Source organism: Aphidius gifuensis, linkage group LG5 (assembly GCF_014905175.1).
Source record: "Aphidius gifuensis isolate YNYX2018 linkage group LG5, ASM1490517v1, whole genome shotgun sequence".
NCBI lineage: Eukaryota > Metazoa > Arthropoda > Insecta > Hymenoptera > Braconidae > Aphidius > Aphidius gifuensis.
The window spans coordinates 12,052,321-12,072,010 of NC_057792.1; the positions used below are offsets into that span (position 1 = coordinate 12,052,321).

At 29.1% G+C, this 19,690-nt stretch overlaps 1 protein-coding gene across 1 annotated transcript; it reads left to right on the forward strand.

The window, feature by feature from the left end:
- The first annotated feature begins 14,872 nt into the window (after positions 1-14,872).
- LOC122856383 lies at positions 14,873-18,466 on the forward strand. Its single transcript, XM_044158058.1, has 4 exons — positions 14,873-15,032; positions 15,144-15,269; positions 17,627-17,826; positions 18,161-18,466. Exons 1-4 carry the CDS (start codon positions 14,873-14,875, stop codon positions 18,464-18,466), a joined length of 792 nt encoding a protein of 263 aa, XP_044013993.1.
- Positions 18,467-19,690: the final 1,224 nt, after the last annotated feature.

Sequence of the window (19,690 nt, forward strand, 5' to 3'; positions counted from 1 at the left end):
CAAGCAAAACCGCCAGAATATATTGAAATTATTTTTTTTTTTTTACATAAAAATTGTTGTGAATAATAATATTAAAGACAAAATATTTTAAAAGTGATATAGATGAAGAATGAATCATAACAAAACCAAAACGGTTTTTGTCTTCTGGCGTTGTCGCTGAAAAATTCATCTATGATATTATCGAAGTCTATTGAAGATACAATCAATTTGGCTCAATGATTTTATTTTATTATAAAAAATATTGCAGAGAAATTAATCTAGATTATGAAATGATTTATTTGATTACATCCATTCCTTAGCAACAGTTGCCAATAGCTTTTTGATTAATTAATTATGGCAAAGGTTTCTAAGGAAAGGATGTAACCAAATGAATTAATTTGAAATCTAGATTAATTTCTCAGCAATATTTTTTATATTAAATAAAAATTTCTGTGTCAAATGGCTGAGGAATAAATCTAAACTAATAGTCATTTTATTTTGTTACATTCTTTCCCTTAGAAACATTTGCCATAATTAATTCATTGAAAAGCTTTTGACAAATATTACTAAAGAAAGGATGTAACCAAATAAATTAATTGAACATCGAGATCAATTTCTCAGCCATTTAGCACAATAGGTTTAATTTAATATAGAAAATATTGCTGGGAATTAATTTAGACTGAGAATTAATTTATTTGGTTACATTATTCCCTTAGCAACATTTTCCAATAGCTTTTTAATGAAATAATTATGGCAAAATTAGCTGAGGAAAGTATGTCACCAAATAAATTAATTTATAATCTAGATTATTTCCCCAGCATTATTTTATATATCAAATCAAAATTATTGTGTCAAATGGCTGTGGAATTAATCTAGATTATAAATCATTTTATTTGGTTACATCCTTTCCTTAGCAACATTTGCCAACAGCTTTTTCAGTAATCAATTGTGGGAAATGTTGATAAGAAAAGGATGTGACCAAATAAATAAATTCGTAATCTGAATTAATTTCTCAGCCATTTGCCATAATCATCTTAATTTATGTCAATAAAAAAATGATAGGCAAACCTTTAGCATATAGTCAATACAAGTAGAATAAAAATCGGTCCATTATTTTAACTTGCGTTCGTGATTAAGTCGGTTAAAATACGATGTTAGTAATAGGTAAAATTAGGTAGAATTTTAGAGTATAGAGGATCGTGTCTTGGCCGTTGTCAGATGAAACAAAAAAAAAATTTCAATCGAAATTATTAAGGTTGATTCCGAATATTTGAATTATTGATAGACTTTCGATTTTTTTGGCTTATTTTCTAAATGAAAATAGCGTTATTAATATACGTGCCCTTCGTGGCATAAATATTGGTACGGCGATGGGACTTGGAAGCAACCTTAAGTATTTTTTATTTTACGTTTTATTTTGCATTTTGAATATTGTTTTAGGACGAGTGTCTCTAAACGAAAAATAACAATTATAAGGACGATTATCTTCAAATTTAGAAAGACAATCATGTTTATGTAATATCCGAATGATCATAAATGACAGTAGTCAATTTATTTCCTGAAAACATAATTTTTTTTTTTTTAAATGTTGAAAAAAAAATATTTTTTTTATAACTAACATCTCTAAGTGCGCCCCCATTACACTGCACCTGGGCAGTTGCCCCTCTTGCCCACGTTGGAACGGGTGCATCATGTATTTATGGCTACGAATATAAAATTCTGGTGTGATTGGTGTCGTATCGGTTTCACAAAAAATGATTATCATAAACAATGTTGGACAAAATGTGAGAAATAGTTGAATTTCCTGTCATTTAAAATGAATAATAATAATGATGATTTTGAAAAATGTTTGATATGTAATCGAGTTTTTTATAGTGAACAGTGTTATGAAAAACATTTACAACCAGACTCGAATTAAAAAGATTTTTCAGTTTGTAATCGAATTAAAAAATGTAATGTTTGTCGTAAAGTCTACGACCATGACAGTGAACATTTGTGTGGTTATTATCATTGTGCATCATGTCAAGAACATATACAACCAAACCATTTGTGTTATATGAAGCCTCGACTGATAAAGCAGGGTACTCGTAAAGATAAAAAAGTTAACGGATTTTTTTTTCTTGATTTCAAAATACTGTGTTAGCTGAGACCATACAAAAATAATAAACAAATAAAAATCTATATCGTCGATTATTTTTGTGCGCAAATAGTGTGTGCGATTTGTTTGGAGTCAGAGAGTACGGAAAATTTTTATTGTAGTGAGACGCGCGAATTTAAACATCAGGGAGATGATGCCATTGAAAAATTAGTTGATTTAGTTTTAAAGTCAAAATCGAAATATTCAAAATCAATTTGTATAGTGCATAATGGCGGAGGCTATGATGCCCCTGAACCAATGTTGGCACCACTCAAAAAAGTACCATTATCAAAACAAACATTGTTAAAGGAACTCGGCTTACATTAGTTCAGTCCTTTAGAGGGAATTGATTTAGATCCCACAAAAATTGAAAAAAAACCTGGTTTTCGCCAAGATAGTAAAAATAATTTGAATACACTTTAGGGTAGACTAGCTATGGATAATATCAAAACAATCAATACCAAAAAGTCGATTTATGGCTAACATAAATAATACATTGCCACATGGCTATAATACTTCGTGTAATAGCAATAAAAAAAGACATTCAATATAAAGTAAATGAGCGTATGCGCTCAGTACTGCGAAAGGCGAATTCCAGAAAGGGTATACCCCTTCATGGTCTCAGGAAGTATTTAAAACAACGAAAGCTACATCATGTCAAGGCAAACCGATTTATGAGTTAGCAAATTCAGCTGGTGAAGTTATTGATTGTATGTTCGATGAGGGTGAATCGTCCCCAGTTAACAAAAACATTGAAGAAAGTGTATTTAGAATCGAAAAAATTCTAGAGACCCGTGGTAAAGGCAAACAGAGAGAATATTTCGTACACTGGCTAGATTGGCCATCGAAATTCGATAGCTGGATTCCTGCAGGTTATCTACAATGAATAATGACAGAAATTTTTACCTAACAAAAAGCACTGAATTTTTTCCTAATAATAATGCATCAGAATTTAGTATACAACTACTACGCGCAATCAATTTGGAGGGTGAGTGGGTTGTTGGACTCCGTGATATAAATATACCTATCGGTTTTTTACATATCTATCCTCAAGAAGGCTGTATTAATGTTGATGTAACACCGTCTGGCAGTATTACGGTGTTTCTACCTCATGGTTTATATCAAAATACCGAAGCGATAATCAATGCCTTGAATAGAGATCAAATACTTAATCAACATTTTGAATTCAAATTTAATTCTCAAACACGTTTTACCAGTATGAAAAAAATTTGTGGAAAACCTGTGCTCTAAATTTAATAACATTAACAGAAAAACTGACAGATATTCTAGGTTTTCATCACATAGACTCTGGATTATTATTTTCCAAAAATATTGTTATACGTGTTAGTGGAAAACCAGCCAGTTTGTTAAGAGCATTGCCAAACTTATTGTATGTTTATTGTGATATTTGTTTACCATATATGATAAGTGATAGAAAGAAACAAGTTTTAGGGTACAATTGTACCTTTTGATAGTAATGAATATAAAAACAAAACATAAATTTACAATTAATGTCGCCAAAAAGCCTCAATTTTTAAATACCTGTCTATTTATCATACCTTTAATAATCAAAAGACGTGAAATATCTAAAAAAATGTCAAAATTTTGAAGTATAAAGTTGAATAATTTGCTGAATAAAGAAAAAAACTAAAAAAAAAATTAGGTGCTGCAGTTTTTATTATTATATTATTATTATACCATGTATCGAAAAAGCGCCTAATTTTTTTTTTAGTTTTTTTTTTTATCCAGCAAATTATTCAACTTTATACTTCAAAATTTTGACATTTTTTTGGATATTTCACGTCTTTTGATTATTAAAGGTATGATAAATAGACAGGTATTTAAAAATTGAGGCTTTTTGGCGACATTAATTGTAAATTTATGTTTTGTTTTTATTTAACTTATTTTGTTTGAATTAATAATAAATTATATTTGTAATTCGTCTACTTTAAATTGACCGTGAATACCATAATAAATAATAAATAATAATCGAATACTAATTTTCTGGAATATAAAAATTTAAACGTGTATGTATACTATATATGTACACGGAAAAAAATTTTTAGCTGCAGCAACGAGCTGGATAGCTGTCTCTCGTGTCTCTCCTATCCACGGCTAACTAACCTTTGGATAGTTAGCAGAGGATTGTTATTTTGGCAATCCACATTTGACAGGTTACTATTCTTGTGAAAACAGCGTGCCTACTCGTTACATTAGCTACACTTTGGATAGCTGTGGTAGCTATCCAAAGCCTGACAAGCTGGTATCGCTGTAGTAGCTATTTAGGATTGCGTATATGCATAACTATAAGTATATAGACATACGAAGTACAAACAATATATTAATGTACATTTACTAATTTTTAAAATTATTATCTAATTAATTTTATACTAAATTTGATGCACCAAATAAACGCCAACTTGAATACAAAATCTTATGCTAAATTTTTAATAACTATATGGATTATTTTAGTCATTGTTAATAATAATTTGGTGGATCTGTCAAAAAAGAGAGGTTATGAACACAACAGCTGTTGACATTGAGATTATGTCGAACCTGACGAGTTGGTTAGCCACGCTAGCTATCCAGTCGGCTGGAATAACTAACCGATTGTCGTTTTAATATATCGGGCTTGATTATTAAATCAACTATCCTTTTTTAACTATCCAAACGCCTCGTGACTGCAGCTAAAAATTTTTTTCCGTGTACGCTTTAAATAAAAGGAAAAAGAAACAAATTCTGCTATACCATCAATGATAAATAACTAATACATGCGGCTGCATACACACACATATATGCATGTAAAAAAAAATTCAGGAGTAGGGATAGGCGCGGGGTATGCGCAACGTATCCGAAGAAATTAGACATTTCAGCTTGAAAATTTATTTTTTAGTAAGATTTAATACCTGGCTTTTACTGACTCTTATATCTTTTTTATTATTTGTTGGAAAAAATCGAGAGTAGGCTCATTGGAAAGAGAGGCATCGATATATATAATGAAACTGTTTTTATTTTTTTTTTTTAACAAATAATTAGAACGACATTTGATAAATTAAAAACGACGACGTCACGGACCACTGACTTAAAATACTTATACCCGGTAAAGAGTCTCGCTTTTTAAAAATTGAGGCGAGACTCTACCGAGTCTCTTGATAAGTATGGTGGGAATTATAATGTGAATTTCCAACCTTATTATTTACCAGTAATTCAACAGTCTTTTCAAACAATATCATGTATTATGAAAGATTCTAATGACCACTTAGTCTTATTTGGGAATGATCCTTTGACCATGACAGTTCATTTTTGAAAAGTTAATTAATTATGTCAATGGATTTAAAGTATTATGATAATCAAATTGGTGGTGGTGTAACAACCCATCAACGTCAATACATTACTCATAACCAGCGAGGAAACGGTGGTTTTCTCAAGGGATTGTATATTCTATGTTACAAAGAGTAGCTAGACCCGTTGGTGAAGAGCTGTGGCAGGCAGGAGTGAGTGTATCGGATGATGCACTGACCCATAAATCTGATTAAAAAAAAATTATTGGAGACACGATTAAAAGAATCTGGCCATCGACTTGGACGTAAAGCAGTAGATAATTTAGAAACATTGTGGAATAACCGTGGTGGTAGTAGCAGCAGTCATAAGAAAAAGCGACGTCGAAAGAATATTTAAAAAGGCTCTGGTATTAATAAACAAAGGGTTGTGATGAAGAATAAACGTAATCAGAAAAGTAGTGGTCGCCCACGCGTCGAGAAGCAAAAATCTCGTTCTAGAGTCCAGAAAGGCAGGGGTAAAAAAAAATGTGTGTGTTAGCACTACGTGTGAGGAAAGTGGAACTTCTTTCGCAGTCTATCGAAATATTTTATCGTGTAGGTGAACATGGGGCCGGTTTTTCCGTCCACTACTACAGTTAACTATAAAGATTAAACTCGTCGTTAGTTGAATCGTTTAAACCTTCTTCGACCTGCCAAGTCTTGAATTGACTCGATCAGGAACCAATGGATTTAGTTACCGACTGCGTTTTCATACGTATAGCTTCAGTATTGTAAATATTAATCGGTAAGGAATAAATTCTGAGTCAATAAAATTTTTTAATGTATAGTTAACTGTAATTGTGGACGAAGAAACCAGCCCTCAGAAGTGAATAAGTAAGAAAAAAAGAAATATAATCAAAGAGGTTTTCCGATGGTTTAGTGGAAAAAAATAAAAAATCAAATACGATTTTGTTTTTTTTCTTTTTGATTTTAATTTTTTTAAAATGAAGAATCTAAATCTTTTGGATCTTCAATTTTTTTTATTGATTCTGCCATTTTTTTCCTACTAATCTGTTAGCCTTTGAATTTGTGATAATTTTAATAATATTCGTCGCATTAATGTGAGAAGGGCGTGAAATATCGTAGCCGGATCATTTATTAGACAATCAAATATTGCCCTGTAAAATAACCTTGCCTGATATGTAATTAATTAACCCTGTTTATCCTGCTCACTTAGGACACATTAGAAAGGTAGGGAGATAAGATACTGCGTAATGTAGGGAGGTGTAAAAGGAACCTGAAATACACGCAAAAATAGTACACAAATTGAATACAAGTAATTTATAAAAACTTGAGTCAGACACAAAAAATATTATATATAATAATGTTAAATAAAATGGTAAATTTATTATTGAAATGCCACATTTTTACCAATAAAGTATTGATGTTGAGTCAAAAATTGTTAATATTTTGACCGACGTGGACTTTGACTGTACACGTGAACTTGATTGACTTCTCAATAATTTGTTACAATAGTTATTTTATTACCAATAAAAAAATTGAACGGTTATATGTCACTATTATGAAATAATATGGTATAAATTTATGTGTACCATATTGTTGGTTGAAATATATGATAATTGACGCAATTGCGTCACATTGAATTTATAATAAAAATTATAACGAAGATCACTTTTCTTTGTGTTTAATTTAATAATTATATGAACGCTTGTCTGGACTTCACAGATCGTGGTTGAAACAAAATTGATGACCATGAGATCGTTGATTTTATATTTAAATAATCAAATATTGTTAGCTAGCAAATTAATGTTTAAATCAGCCAACTACAATTTACTTTATTTAATATTCATTTGATTAAATAATTTGACACAAAGCATGCACTCGAATTTAAATTGAAAGAACAAGACAACTTAGACCATGCGGTCAGAATTTATTACAAGTTAAATCCAAGATGATTCTAATTAATTCGAATTAATATTTACGTAGCCAAATATTATGTAAATATAATTGAAAATATTTAAGTAAAATAAATCAGTAAAATATTGAATAAATATAACTTAAGTTGTTTCAAAAACAAATATTAAAAGCGGTTAAAGATGGAAGAGCTCGTAATCACTGGATCAAAGATGATCCAAGCGAAATGGGTCAATGGCACAAGCTGACCGTAGGGTAGGTCGGGAATATTCGAGGGTGCTCGGGGATGCGTTTGCTCCCTTAAATGTGTTACCCTTATAATGCGTAAGGTGGAGCTAGAGGTATCCAATTGCACCCTGAATATGTAATTTGGTAAAATATAATATATCTAAAATTAAATAGTTCAGCGCTTACCGCAGGATATTACAGGTGTAAGTGCCATTTTTTTTTCATTGAAAGAAAAAGGGCGTCAGTGCAAATTTATTAATATTTGGGGTTTTTATATAATTTTAAGGCCTAAAAATAAGGAAAAAGGGCGTAACAACCTTTGATTATAGTGATTACCTATGAATACATTATTTTATTATTTCATATTCTTGATAAAAAAAAAAATTTTCAAAAAACTGATTGAAATATTTATGTGACTTACGATTTGTAATTTTTTTTATGTTTTTCTTATTCATAATAAATTATTTATAATTATCAAGAAATAATAAATAATCTAAAAAACCCTACCATTGAATGAATTTCAAATAAAATTAGAAATACGCCCTTTATCTTTTATCGAAAATTATTTCATACATAGATAACAAATATTTTGTATGAAAATGAGTAAAATTGAATAAAAATGAGTCATTTTATCTGAGTATTTAATTATCAATACATTTTCAGTATAATCGAAAAAATTCTTCAATACGTGAAGATATAAAATTATTGATAAAATTGGAAGACAGTGAGAGAGGTAAAAAAAATTTTTGTGGGTTTTTAACATCTTTTTTTTTTTTTTTTTTTTATTCATGAATAAAACAATTTTTTCTCCTTTTTTTTTGTTATAGAAATTGCTTGGTGTCAATACGAAGCTAAATTAACACCAATCACTAGAGATGGAACTTTTAAGGACCTGCAAGGTCTCTTCCCTGAAGAAGTTGAAGAGTATAAAAGAGGTCCAACTACATGCAACGTGAACACAACCCTCAATCAGTTTGAAAGATGTCTTGAAAGAAATAAATAAATGTAATAAATAAGTAAATGAATACAGTTGAAATAAATAAATAAAAAAAATAATAAAACAGGAAAATTCAAAAAAAAAAAAAATCTTCTCATTTTTACAATTAATTCTCTAACCTAGAGAAGCTATGAATAATTCAATAAATAAATAAATAAATAAATAAATAAACAATAAACAAATAAAAAACAGAAAACGATTATGAGACATAAACGAAAAAAAAATAAAAAAAAAAAAAATGGAAAAATAAATTGAATTTTAAAAAGAAAAGAAAAAAGAAAAAAAACACACAATTAAATATATTTTTACAATTATTTTTTTTTTATTCAAAAGAATCTTATTATTATTATTATTACAATTATGAAAAACAAAAAAAAAAAAAAATATGTTTCTTTTCTCCTTTTTCATCCTATGGTCCCTCACCATCGGAGTCATGGATAGGGTCATCTATAGGGCATGGAACATCTGGCCCTTTTTTCTTTTATTATTTTAAACATAAAAAAAAAAAATATTTAAGTTTGCCTTTTTTTCCTCAATTATTTTCAAGAATGTTAATTGACCAGATTCACCGAAAAAATAAATTTTCTCAGGCATATGCTCAGCTTAAAGAGAATCCGAACGCTTTGGGAATTGTACAGAACATTTGCGAAATTCAAGATTACATAAGACATTACAATAGATCATTAGGTGGTATCACAGGATGTAGAAAGAAAATGACTGGTGCAACAGTTGCATGGTTGACTACTTGGAAATGTAAATTAGAGCATTTGCAGAAAAAAGACGGTATGGTTGATGAGTCTACAAGACACCAAAACCATGCTGATGCTATTGATGCAAGAATCCAATGGAGTGACTTAGAAAGTGCTTTTAGAAACCGAATGCGAACTGGAATGATTATTAATATATTACATAAAAATTTAGATTTATTTCTCGAAGATGCAAAAGTGATGTTGATTGATCGTTTAGAGAATGAATTGAGCAAAAAGAGCGCTATTAAACTTAATACAGTTTTGGCTTGTAATTTTCAAATTGTTAAACAAGAAGAATTGAGACAAAATATTTTAGTGATGGATGTATGGAAATATTGCAATCATCAAATCTTGATGATATTTTATCAAATAACTTTGAGATACTTAAAGCTGATCTAGAAGAGAAAGAAATGCGTGGTTCAGGTTGGACCTTGCATGAAATTCTACATTTAGAAATAAATATAAACGACTATGTACCTTTACGTGGTGGTTCATCAACTTTTATTGAAATGCCTGATTGGATTATAAAAACAAAATCAGTTGTAAACGTTATAAATTATAAAGATAATTATTGCTTTATTTGGAGTGTGTTAGCTGCCATGCACAAGGTTCCACATCCAAACAGAGTTACCTCATATGAGAGATACAAGAATGATTTAAATCTAGATGGAATAACATTTCCAATGAGTTGGTGTAAAATAAAACAATTCGAAAAAAATAACAATTTAAAAATAAATGTATATGGTATTGATAACACTGATGATTTAGATGATGAATCTAATGATGAAGAAGGTGATGGCGTTGATAATTCAAATGGTACAAATAAGAAAAAAAAAAAGAGACGTCAAGAAAGGATTGTTCCATATTATTTGGGTAATAATGATGCATCAAATCATCCAACAATTCATCTTTTAATTATTGAAAAGCCTGAGAAAAAAGTTGATGGATTCCAAGATGAATCAGCAGATGAAGATGATGATGAAGAAGAAGAAGAAGATGATGAAGATTATGATGAATATGATTTTAATAATATTACAAATAAAAGAAAACTTGGTGAATTCTCAAACCATCACTTTGCCTACATTAAAAATTTATCTAGGTTAATCAGTGCACAAGTTTCAGCATATAATGGTAAAAAATTTATATGTGATCGTTGTTTATCATATTTCCATTCTCAAAAATCAATTGATTCTCACAATCCTGCATGTAGAGAAAAAATATAATGGAGATGCCAACAGAAAAAAACAATATTTTAAAGTTTAAAAATTACAAATACCAGCTTCGAGTGCCTTATGTAGTATATGCTGACCTGGAAAGTATATTAGAAAAAGTAACAGATAATTCTAATAATTCATTGAAAAAAACAATTAAACAAAAACATATTCCAAACAGTGTAGCATATTATGTTAAATGTTCTTACGATAATACGCTCTCTAAATTTAAATTAAAAAGAGACGAAAATTGCATTGAATGGTTTATTAAAGAACTTGAAGAGCTCTCACACAATGTTGATAATATACTGGAAAATATCAAACCGATGAATCTTACTTTTGATGAAGAATTGCAATTTTTTAATGCAACAAAGTGTCATATATGTAAAAAATTGTTCACAGCGAAAAACATTAAGGCACGTGATCACTGTCATCTCAGCGGGGTGTATCGGGGGCTGGCCCATGTTGCGTATGTATAATTACTCTAATTAATTTTTTAAATTTTCAAATTTTTCAATTTTTCTCCGATTTTTTCCGTTTTTTTTTTATTTTTTAAATTATTTATTTTAAAATAAAAATTTATTATTTCAGATGCAACCTTAATTATCAGACATCTTGCATAATAGCTGTGGTGTTTCATGGTCTCAGTAATTATGATAGCCATTTCATAATTAAAGCATTGAAAAAACAATTTCCAGGTGATATTGATCTTTTGGCTTTAAATAAGGAAAGTTACGTAAGCTTCACTAAACGTGTCAAAAGTACTAGGATTAAATTACGTTTTATAGACTCTTATAAATTCATGGCTAGCTCAATAAGTACACTGGCAAATGAATTAGAGGATAATGATAAAAGTATAAGTCGTAGCTATTGTGAAAATTTGGAAGAATTTAAATTAATAACAAAAAAAGGTATATTTCTATACGATTATATTTATTGTTGGGGAAAATTTGATGAAGAACAATTGCCCTCAAAACATGATTTTTATTCTCAACTTAATGAAGAGCATGTAAGTGATTACAAAAAGAAAGATAATAAAATTAAATCTTTAATAAGTACAAATAATACATTGTTAGGTAAAATGGAGGCTAAAGACGAGGAGATTGAGACTCAAACAAATGCTTGACGAGTCTGAGAAAAAGAGAAATGATACATTGATAAAGGCGAGAACGATAGAGAAAGAGAGAAATGACGCGAGAGAGAGAGTTCGGTTTTTGGAGGGAAACGCGGCGAACATACAAGGTATGAATAACTAAAATCTGGGGGACCGGTTGGAAGAGATTAGAATGCAGTTAGTCAATCCGGACGTGTACCCACAAGTTGAAAAAATAAAATACCAAGATACCATGCATCCCAAAAAATTCATAAGTAAATTAGAATAATATTTAAATAATAAAAGAATTAAAAAAGATTTTTATTTATTAGAAGTTGAAAATATTTTATCGGGAAACGCGAAAGCTTGGTTTTCAACTAAAACATTTGCGAGTTTCGAAGCATTTAAAATTGAATTTATAAATAAATTTTACAATGACCCAATGAAAACAAGATTTAAAGACCAATGGATGAATCAGAAATATGATAACAAAATAACGTATGATGTATATTTTGAAAGTCAAGTTAGAGAAGCGGAATGTATAGAACCGGCAATGTCAATTTGGGAAGGAAATAAAAATATAGTTGAACAATTACCAGTAGAAATACAAAATAGAGTCTCTATTATAAGTTTTGATGAAACAGAAAGAATTATTAAAGCATTAGAACAGTTTAGTTTGATCAAAAATAAAAATACTGAAAGTGATAATAATAATAATAAAAACACTAACACTGAACAAAATAAAAGTAGGAGTTATTGGCCTCAAAACCAGTTTCTCCAAAACATCTGGCGCGACAGAGACAGATATAGGGGGGGGGGGTAACCATACATGGAACAGACCACAAGGTCCAAGTATGCCAGTGGTAGATACTACTCGGCCTCCACCTATGCACAATCACGTGTCACAATTCAACACAACTCAAAATAATAATGATAAACAAATAAATTCAATAGAACAAGATGTAAATTTTAATAATTTACATTTTGATTATGATGATGAATTAAAAAATGAATTATTAGGTAATAATAAAGATGAAAATAATCGGGTAGTAGAATGCCCAAAATTAATTGTAAAAATTGGAGATAATAAATTCTGTGGATTGGTGGATACCGGTAGCCGAATCACTGGCATGTCTGAACATGTATTTAATCAGTTGCCGGAGTCAAGTATATTGAATATTTTGCCAGTTGTTAACACACAAATCATATTGGCAATTAATAAACACAAAACCCCAGTGAAAAAACAAGCTTTTATCACATTTAAAATTGGTGACATAGACACAAAATACGGTATTAGTTATACCAAACCTCAACCAAGACATATTGTTAGGTAGTGATTGGTGTTGCAATAATTATGTCATGATTAATTATTCCAATAATAATATTATGATAAATGAACAAAATATTGATGCTAAATTGATAGCATTTAATAATAAAGTTGTTGTAAATAAACATAGTCAAATACAATATGAAGATGTTGTTGCACAAATAATTAGCAACATCACTGCACAAAAGATTATTGATAATAATAATAATGATAATATTATTGAGAAAATAATTAATCATGATAAAGAAGACAAATTTACACTAAGTGAAAAGCAAGAAATCACTTTTAACAATTCAATTAATAGTAATAAAAATAGTTTAAAATAAAATAAAAGTTACCCAGTACAATTTGCAGTAAGAGGTCCGTGTGAAAAAGAATTAGAAAGAATGTTAAACTTAAATGTCATCGAAAAATCAAATAGTCAATTTTGTAATCCAATTAGGCCAGTATTAGAATCAAATGGTACTGTAAGAATTTGTCTAGATGCAAGGGGTATAAATAAGTATATCGAAAATGATAATAAAAAACCACCAATAATTTGCGAGGTGATGCAAAAATTTAATAATAAAACAATATTTACCCTGCTTGATTTAACAGCTGGATATTGGCAGATACCGTTGCACCCTGATTCCAGGAAGTACACAGCATTTTTATACAATCAAACTATGTATCAGTTTTGTAGGTCCCCTTTTGGGATTAAAACCTCAGGCAATGCATTTATTAGGGCATTGAAAATTGTTTTTGGAAATGATTTTGATAATTTTTTAACATATTACATAGATGATTTGCTAGTAGCATCAAAAGACTTTGATGAACACATGATACATTTACAGTTAATTTTTGATAGATTAAACGAACATGGGTACAAATTAAATTTAACAAAAGCAAAATTTTTATATCACACAGTAAAATTTTTGGGGTATATTACATCAAGTCAAGGGTTTTCACCAGATCCCAGTAAATTAGAAATTATATTAAATTTTCAGGAACCCAAAAATAAAAAAGAGCTACAGCAATTTTTAGGGGTGTGTAATTATTATAGTAAGTTTAGTGTATCACATGCTTATTTTGTAAACCCATTGAGACACTTGTTATCTGATAAAAATACTTGGGGTTTCGGAAAAAGAACAAGCTCCAGCTTCTAAATTATTGAAAGAAAATTTTTGTAAAATCAATTATTTGTACCATTATAATTTTGATAAAAAATTTATTGTACAAACTGATGCATCATTAAAGGGTATTAGTGGGGTTTTATATCAGAATGATGATGATGGAAAACCTATGTTAATCTTGGTTGCTAGTAGATGTTTGAAAACAGCCGAGAGTAATTATAATACAACAGAACGTGAATTACTTGCCATAGTATACTCGCTAATTAAATTTAGAACATATATAATTAATCGAAAATTTAGTATTGTTACTGACTATCAGGCATTGACATTTATTAAAAGTAGTGCATTCCATTCTGGGAGGATTGCTAGATGGAATTTGCTTTTGCAAGAATATGATTTTGATATAATACATTGTCCGGGAAAAAATAATATTGTGGCTGATTTTTTCAGTCGCAATCCAGATTGTAAATTTCATGATGTTGAACCGAACAACGTATGTATTCCATCATCTGAGTTAGATAGAAATATTGAAGAGGGAAATAAAATCATAAATGCATTAATTTTAGAAAAATCATTTGTCAATGATTCAAAAAATATACACAAGATTCAAAGTAATGATAAAAAATTAATTAATTACGTGGAAGATAAAATTGTACTGAACAAAAATGATTTCGTAAAACATAATAATGTCTGGTTTCATAAAACAAGAGTAGATAACCACTGGAAAATAATAGTGCCCGAAATGTTGATAAATAAATTAATAATAGAAGAACATAATAAAATAAATCATGGTGGGGTTTATAAAACACTATCAATAATTAAAAATAAGTTCTGGTTTAAACACATGAATAAACGTGTTAGAAATATATTAAAAAAATGTGACACGTGTCAAAGAGTAAAGTATCTTAATAAAAATATCGAGGGTGATTATGGTCATGTATCAAGTGAGAGTCGAGGTGATTTAGTAACAGTGGATTATTATGGATCATTACCCAAATCACGAGGTAAAGTCCAGTACACATTTGGTCAGTCAGCACCAGATAAAATAAATGAAATCATAATGTTTCCAGCTGATGGAAATGTTAATAATGAATTTGAAAATATGATTGTTAAAGTAAAAAATAATTTAACACGAGGGTATAAAGTCAGGGGATTGAAACAAAAAAATAATAAACTTGAAGATATAGAAATTGAAGATTTAGTACCTATACGTGTGCCACATATATCAAACCTCAGTGATGGTACTAATCATAAATTTTTTAGACTGTACGAAGGGCCGTACCAGGTACATGAAAGGATTGATACGAATGTTTTTAATCTCTCTTACCCGGTTACTCACGCGGTAATGAAAGGTACATATAATCGTGCCACTTTACGTAAATATTATCATTGATCTTTATTTCAGTCACTTCGGATATTTGTCTAGTCTTAATCAATTAATAATAATGTTTTATAAAATAATTTCAAATTTTAAATAACTTAACTTGTAATTTTATGTATATTCGAATAATATGTACTCAGCAATTAATTTTATTAAATGTACAAAATGTAAATAACTATAAATTTTATACTATAAATAACTGTATATATATATGTAATGGGCATATTAAAATAATGTCTTATTGCAATGCTACGATTGTTTTGATATTGTTAATTGTTAGAAAAAAACGCTACGATTATTTTCATTAACCATGAACAAACATGTATAATGAAAAAGGGGGGTAGTTATAGCGTGTAACATAGTCACATATAATAATATAGGTATACTGGTGGCCTTATGTGACATCGGTGACTGATGTATGTGTGTAATGTGCGAATGTTTGTATGTAGAGGAGAGAGGAGAGTAACATGGCGACGGAGAGACTGTCTAAAAGGACGGTGCTATTTTTTTCCATGCTGCCGTCACTTGTGTAACTACCGGCGTGCCGGCAAGTAACAAACCATCACAAGTACAATTAAATTTACAAATAAAATAAATCAAAGAAAAACGTGGTTGAGTAAAATTAAATATACATTGTACGTACAAATTTCTCAATTAACCTGAAGGTTATTGTATCAATAACTATTATTACAACAACAACACAACAATAATTATATTTTAATTTGTCCAAGTGGAAATTATCTGAACAACATTATTGGCATTCAGGACGGCGTCCATTCGGTGAAAATTCACCGCCAATATTTTGTTCATACCAACAACATCAACACAGTATTTGGAACAATCTGGTATATTTTTTGTAACTGGCTTTGGAATAAAGCAATCAATATAATTTGTCATCATTGGGTCTGATCAACCCGGACAACATCATCATTCTTCTTAACGTCATCATCCAGAGCAACACGTAAAACAAGGTTGTAAAATAATTGTATGAATAGTGTGTGTGTGTGTGAGCATGTGTGCGAATAGGGTCACCAAATTAATTTAATAAAATTACAGCAATACTTGATTAATATTATATAAATTGTTGCGCTATTATTATTTGAAATACCTAGACATTTTCAGGTTAAATTTAATAGATTTGTTCGTTAATTTTTTTTTTAAAACAATCTTCATAATATCACATAAATTTAAAATAATAAAAATAAAATTTTAGAATATTACAAAATTATTAAATTAACAAATGCTCAGTATAGATATTTCAAACCTAATGGTGGACTGAGAAAAAAAACAAATGCCAAGTATGAAAAATATATTTTACCATTCATAAAATCCTCAACAAAAACTGGTACATCTTCACCTCGTTATAAGATTACAAACAAAAGTAACAAATTGGACTACGTTTATTGGAATGATCCCAACGAACTTGTTGATCGTCTCCGATTAATGTTAGCTTCTCAAGCCGCTGGTAATCTCAGTCATACAAATGAAATCATTTCTATAATTGAAGAATTAAGAGAAGCTGAAATTATCTATTAATTTATATGCATATGAGGCTTGAGCTTAGTTACTCACAAGCTGTCAAGATGAGTATTGATATTTTTGGACGACAATCAAAAAATAAAAGTTCATTACAAAGTGTTCGAGGTCCTCCAGGTGATGGTTTCAAACGAACATCAGATGGATATTATAATATAAATAATAAACAATTGTGTAATGTTGCTGATCCATCGGAATCAAATGATGCAACATCTGTTAAAATTACCAAGACAATTATAAAAAAAGAAACACGAATTTTATATCAATTGAATAAATCTCTACGTGATGATGTTGATAATAATAATATAGTAACCAATTTACTTCAGTCTCAATTTCAAGAGTTCATTAAGAATTATCGTCTTGAATTTGATACAGCGCAAAGTCTTCCACTTCAAAATATAGAATCTATTCAGACATTGGCGTCCAGATTAACTTCATCGAATAGAGCTTTTGAGAATTTTAAACTAAGTTTTGAAAAATCACTCAACACATTGAGCACTGAAATTGGAAATTTCGAAATTAAAATAATAAAAAAACTGACAATCTTGGATAATCATCTCAGGATACTTGAAAATCGTTCTAATGGATCATAAAAAAGCAGTAGTTGCTCATGAACTACACAGACCTGCTCTCAAAAATTATACTCGTCGTCATGTTTATATTTATTTTTATACATTAAAGGATTGGATGAAACTTGGCAAGCAAATCTTGTTGATATGCAAGCTTATACGTCTGTTAACCGAAACTATAAATATTTTCTTACAATTATTGATATATTTTCGAAATTTGCATGGGCTATACCAAGAAAATCAAAAACTGGGAAAGATGTTACAGCAGCGATGAAATCTGTGCTTGATGGACGTATACCACAAAAATTACATGTTGAGCAAAGGAAAAGAATTTTACAACAAGAAATTTGAAGCTCTTTTGCAAAAACATAATATACATATGTACTCAACATACAGCAATCTCAAAGCATCAATTGTTGAACGCTTCAATAGGACATTGAAGAATAAAATGTGGGAAAAATTTACTTATCAAGGATCCTACAAGTGGTTAGAAATTTTACCACATCTGCTTGAAAATTATAATAATTCAAAACACAGAACAATAAAGATGAAACCAATAGATGTTACGAAAGAAAATGAAAAACAACTATTGAGAAATATTTGTAAAAAATTTCAACAAAATTGTGATATCAAAAATAAATTCAAGATTGGTGATAAAGTTCGAATTAGTAAATATAAAACTGTTTTTGAAAAAGGTTATACACCAAACTTCACAACAGAAATATTTACAATCAAGGAAGTGAAATATACAGATCCAGTGACATATAAACTCATAGATTATAAAAATAATCCGATTGAAGGAGGATTCTACGAAGAAGAGTTAACTGAAGTTAAATATCCTGATATTTATTTAGTTGAAAAAATTGTGAAAAAACGTGGCGATAAGTTATATGTAAAATGGTTAAGTTTTGACGATACACATAATAGTTGGATAAATAAATCAGATCTGTAAAAAAAAAATAAATGTTTTTTTTTTTTTTTAATAAAATAAACTCTGTGAAAAATATTTTAATTATCTTTTTATTTTATAACCCCATGGTACAGTATCCGTAGTATTTAGTAACAATGGTCTCTTATCATCTAACCAACTTAAAGCTATTTTCTTTTGTGCAATTGTATTTACTTTATGTTTTTTACTTCTAATTAGATATTGAGTTTTTGTTAATAAATTATGTTCAAAAAGACAATTTTTATAATCATCAAAGGTAATTTCTTTTAAAGTTGAACCTTTAACACCTTTGGCTTTTTTAGCATCTTTTTTTTCTCCGAGTACACGGAATGTATAGAGTTTAGCTCTTCAACCAATAAATTCAGTTATAATTTTTCCACAACTTTCTTCTTTTATTAATCCTAGTACTTTTTTATTTACACGATGCATTTCAAAAATATTATCTTGAGAATAATCAGACGTATCGAATTTATGTAAATTTTTTTTTCATTTCTTCATAAATATTAAAATTAAAATCATATAACAAACTATCTGTGTCGTGGTACATTAATTTCGCATTGTTACCAAATCTAGATTTTATATAATTATAATGAAAATCATATAGACATGTTTTTGATATATCAAGTATTGAAAATCCTACATAAACTGGTTTATTGAAATGAATTTTTGTCCGATTCCTTTCAATAATAACAATGTCTTCTCCAAATACTGTGAGGCTATGGAAATTCGGTTGTTGAATGTAGTATTTAGCACCATATCTGTTTTCCCATCTGGTGACCATTTTAACATCTTTTTGCTTTCTTACATTTTCAATACATTATACAGCATTATTCAAAAGTTTATAATAATCTTTTTCAAATTGAGTTGTTGCCTCTTGTCTTTTTTTCGTATTCAAATCTATGTATTTTTTAGACCAAGATGACTGTCTAAATTTGAGAACTCGATGAATTTTCAATAATTTCATACCGAATTTAAATATTGTTTGAGATTTTTATAATGAATAATATATTTTTCTTTTGGATAAAAAGTTGTCATTAGTTTGCATTGTTTAGAATTAGGTGGTATTTTGTGCTCTGGACACAATGGAAGATCTTGATGGAGTTCATGTAATTCTTCAGGATATTCAAGATCGACTTCATAAATATAGCCTGTAGAAGAGTCGTCAGGTGTTGATAAAATGTCTTCTAAAGACCACTGATTATTATCCCACTCAAATCCACCGTATGA

Bases quoted from the DNA above. Each gene is read 5' to 3' on its own strand.
- LOC122856383 (XM_044158058.1), top strand. From the start codon at position 14,873: ATGAATAAACGTGTTAGAAATATATTAAAAAAATGTGACACGTGTCAA. The intron at 15,033-15,143 runs GTAAAGTCCAGT...TGATTGTTAAAG, and splicing joins ATCATTACCCAAATCACGAG to TAAAAAATAATTTAACACGA. The intron at 17,827-18,160 runs GTTGAGCAAAGG...AATAAATTCAAG, and splicing joins GTATACCACAAAAATTACAT to ATTGGTGATAAAGTTCGAAT.